Source organism: Chrysochloris asiatica, unplaced genomic scaffold (assembly GCF_000296735.1).
Source record: "Chrysochloris asiatica unplaced genomic scaffold, ChrAsi1.0 scaffold00178, whole genome shotgun sequence".
Taxonomy (NCBI): domain Eukaryota; kingdom Metazoa; phylum Chordata; class Mammalia; order Afrosoricida; family Chrysochloridae; genus Chrysochloris; species Chrysochloris asiatica.
This window is the reverse complement of record NW_006408696.1, coordinates 3548114-3552414: the sequence shown is the minus strand read 5'-3', so window position 1 is coordinate 3552414 and position 4301 is coordinate 3548114. Positions and strand designations below refer to the sequence as shown.

At 48.1% G+C, this 4301-nt stretch overlaps 1 protein-coding gene across 1 annotated transcript in view; it reads right to left on the bottom strand.

Moving 5' to 3' along the window:
- Positions 1-3879, bottom strand: part of MPV17L (MPV17 mitochondrial membrane protein-like) — a 21058-nt gene extending 17179 nt beyond the window's left edge. The window contains exon 1 of the mRNA XM_006871957.1: positions 3570-3879. Within this exon, the coding sequence (XP_006872019.1) occupies positions 3570-3879 (310 nt within the window). The remainder of the gene's footprint in view (positions 1-3569) is intronic.
- Between the last annotated feature and the right edge of the window lie 422 nt (positions 3880-4301).

The following is a 4301-nucleotide window of genomic DNA, read 5'->3' as shown; positions in this document are numbered from 1 at the left end:
GGCCAGGATGGTCAAACTTTATCTCTCATACTTTGTACATATTGTCAGGAGGGACCAGTCGCTGGAGAAGGATATCATTTTTTAGTAAGGTGGAGGGTCAGAGAAAAAGAGGAAGACCCCCCAATGAGACTGGCCAAGTGGCAGCATCAATGGGCTCAAGCGTGGCAACCATTGTGAGGTTGGCCCAGGATCGGGCAGTGTTTCATTTTGTTGTGCATAGGGCCGCTGAGTTGGTACTGACTCAATGGCACCTAACAACATCACCATTAGGACTTCTGGTGTGGCACTGTAGGATCAGCACTGGACTGCAAACCACAAGGTCAGTAGTTCAAACCCACCAACTACTCCTCAGAAACCCTATACAGGGTCAATAGGAGTCTAACCGGCTTGACAGCATTAATAACAACAGCATCACCGTTAGGGCATCACGGTGAGATCCACAGCTCACAGGAGGGATTGTGTGGTCTTTATGTAAGTCACTTAAGCCTTAGGCCTTGGTTTTTCCTCATCCGTAACATGAGACTATTAAGAGCACTTGTTTCCTGGTATGCCAATGTTTACTGCAGCACGATTCAAAGTAGTCTAAAAATGGAAACAACCTAAATGCCCATCAACAGATGACAGGACAAACAAAATGTGGTAGATCCATACAATGGAATATTATTTAGTCAAAAAGTGAAATGAAGTTCTGAAATATGGATGAACCTTAAAAATACGCTGAGTGAAACAAGTTACACACAAAAAGGTAAATAATGCATGATCCCACGTATATAAAATATCTAGGATTGGGCAAATGCATAGAAATAAAAGTTTATTAGTGGTGCCATGAACTGGGGAGAGAAAGAGGAATTTTTGCTTAAGGATACTGGGTTTCCGTTTGGGATGATGAAACCTTTCTGAAGTAGGTAGTACCACATGGAGAATGTGAGTCACATAAGTGAGTTGTACACTTAAGAGTGTTTAAAATGACAAATTTTCATCTTAAATATTTTATCATAAACAACATCATGATAAATGGAGAAAACATTAAAGCTGTCCAGGAGTTCATTTTACCTGAATCCACAGTCGCCACTCATGGAAGGAAGCAGGAGTCAAGAAACTAAACCAGGTACTGCATTGGAAAAATTTGCTATAAACGATCTCTTTAGAAGGAAGTATCTATTAAAGAGCAAAGCTGTCAATTTGAAGACTAACTTGTGCCTGACCCAAATCATGTTATGTTTGATCACCTCATATGCATGAGAAAGCTGGATGATGAATAAGGAAGACAAGAGAATTGATGTCTTTGAATGTTTTATAGTATTGGCAAAGAATATTAACTACATCATGGGCTGCCTGTGTTGGAAGAAGTATAGTAGGAATGCTCCTTAGAACCGAAGATGGCAAGACTTCATCTCTTGTACTTTGAACGTGTTATCAGGAGGGACCAGTCCCTGGAGAAGGACATCATGCTTGGTAAGAGATGGACTGGCACAGTAGCCACAAAGGGTTCAAACACAGCAACGATGATGAGGGTGGTGCCGGACCAGGCAGTGTTTCCTTTTGTTGTATTATGGGAACCGACTCTACAGCACCTAACAACAACCATACTAACATCTAAAAAACAAGAAAAAGAAACAAGAGTACCCACTTCGCTGAGTTGTTTAAGGATTAAATGGGAACTTGAGAACCACAATCCTAGCTCCCAGCTCCCCAACTCTTTTACCAGTGTTATAAGGAGCCTAGGTACAAATAGGTATAAGGAGCCTAGGTACAAATCTGGTCCCAAAATCTTACCTTGGGACCAGGTCCATATTTTCTGATAAACCAGGTGGCTCCTGCCTTCAGGAGTCTGTTCTCCTGACCCCATTGGCCCAGTCAGATTGCGGTTGATGGAAAATGCAACAAACAATTCTGTGATATTTCCTTAGGGGTTTATGGGAAAAGGAACTAAACCTAGTACCTTAGACTAACATCCACAGGGCAAGGTAGTTTCTTCAAGATTGTGATTTGCCCATCCCTACTCAGTGCATTTGAATTATGGTTTGGATAAAGAATATTGAAAGTACCATAGAAAGCGTTGAAAGTGCCATGGGCTGCCAAAAGAACCAACAGATCTGTATTGGAAGAAGTGCAGCCAGAGTGCTCCTTGGAGGCCAGAATGGCCAAACTTCGTCTCTCATACTTCGGACATATTGTCAAGAGGGGCCAGTCGCTGGAGAAGGATATCATGTTTGGTAAGATGGAAGATCCCCAACGAGATGGAGTGGCAAAGTGGCAGCATCGATGGACTCAAGCATGGCAACAACTGTGAGGTTGGCCCAGGATCGGACAGTGTTTCATTCTGTTGTGCATAGGGTCATGTTGTGCATAGGGTCACTATGAGTCGGTACTCACTCAATGGCACCTAACAACAACAACAAAGACTGTCATAAAAACAAGCAAATCTGTCTTGGAAGAAGTGCAGCCAAAATGCTCCTTAGAAGCCAGGATGTCCAAAGTTCGCCTTTTGTACTTTGCACAGATCATGCTTGGAAAAATGAGGGTCAGCAAAAAAGAGGAAGATCCCCAACAAGACAGATTGACACAGAGGCAGTGAGAATGGGCTCAGACATAACAATTATGAGGAAGGCACAGGACTAGGCACTGTTCTATTGTATACAGGGTCGCTATGAGTCAGAACCGACTTGATGGCCCCTAGCAACAACAACAACGGCAGCAACTCAAGTTTAGTGGGTTGTGAGGATGGAGTAGAACCCGGCTTAACAAAGGATAACTGGAAAGCCCCTTAAGTGTTTCGTTCTGCGATGCCTCGTATCGCTATGAGTAGGAACTGATTCAAAGCATCTAACAACAACAAACAACTCAGCTTCGAGGGTTGTAAGGATGAGTGAGAGGGAGCCTACTCCATGGCCTTATCAACAACAATTTAGAAGACACAATCAGTCACAGCCAAGAAGTTCTCCCCCCGCCCCCCCACACCCTGTTTAGGGGAAATTTGTGATTCCCAATGCTGAGACCACAGAATCCTGGTAATTCAGTGGGTTAAGTGTTCGCTGATAAACAAAAGGATGTGGGGTTCAAACCCGCCAGCCAGTATGCAGGAAAAAGATTTGGAAGACTCCTTCCGTTAAGGATCACAGCCTCAGAAACGCTAAGTCTTGCTGTGGGATACAGCGCTGGACCTAAAGATTGGTTTGAATCCTTGGAAACCCCCTACAGGGTCGCTGTGAGTCGGAACCAACTTAACAGCAACAACAACGAAGACAGAAGTCACAGAGACCCCCCTCACGTTTTCCTTGGTGTTAGGGTTAGGGAAGATTCCCAGAGTTAAGTGTGGATTTTCTGAAAGGGAGGATCTCTCATCAGTTCCCACTGGGACCCAGGTCCCCTCACACTGTGTATGGGTTTCGTCCTTGGGTGGATTTGGTTACCTAAGCAGGCCTAAGGCAATCCCCCAGCCCTAACGCTCCAGTCCCGGATCTCAGGGACCCATTCTAAAAGCCCTCCCTTGTCCCTGTCGTCCCAACCCCGTCCCTTCCTCCGGTCCCGGTCCACCCCAGCCGTGGCCCGGTTCGCCGGCTGCTCACCAGCATAGAAGGCCGAGACGGCGATGGGTGCTCCGATCGTCTGGTCACACACCACCTTGGCCAGGATGGTGCGCGGCGCGCGGCCCGGCAGCGCGCGCTCCAGTAGGCGCAACCACGCGTAGTTGAAGTTGGCATGGAAGACCACGACCACGGTGGCCACGCGCCGCGTCTGGCGCCAGTCGGACGGGCCACCCTGTAGCCGCTGCTGCAACGCATCGCCGGTTGAGAAGAGCGTGGCGTAGAGCAGCACGTTCGTGGGCCACGGGTAGCGCCGGACCGCCCGCGGCAGCGCCCGCCACCAACCCGCCATGCCCGCCATGCCCGCCCGCCCGCGAGTCAGGCAATGACAGCCACCGGCCTCTCGGACCACGCCCGCCGACCGCCCTGCGCCCTCCGCGGCTCCTCCCCGACACCCGGACCACCTCCACCTGCCTGCTCCCCACGCCCAGCCCACACCGTCCAATCCGGAGGCCCCTGGGCATGGTGGCGGATGAGCCCTTGAAATGTAACTGCTGCATCGAATGCATGAATTCCATTGATAAGAATTGTTCCCAACGGGGAAATCCAGTGAGACAAAGGGGAGATTCGTGGTTGCCAGGGGCTGGGGGAAAGGGAGAATGAGGAGTGACTGCTAATAGCTTCCTTTTGGGGATGTGGAAAATGTTCTGGAATTAGATACTGCTGATGGTTACGCAAGCCCCTGAGTTGTACAATTTTTAAATGGTGAGTTTT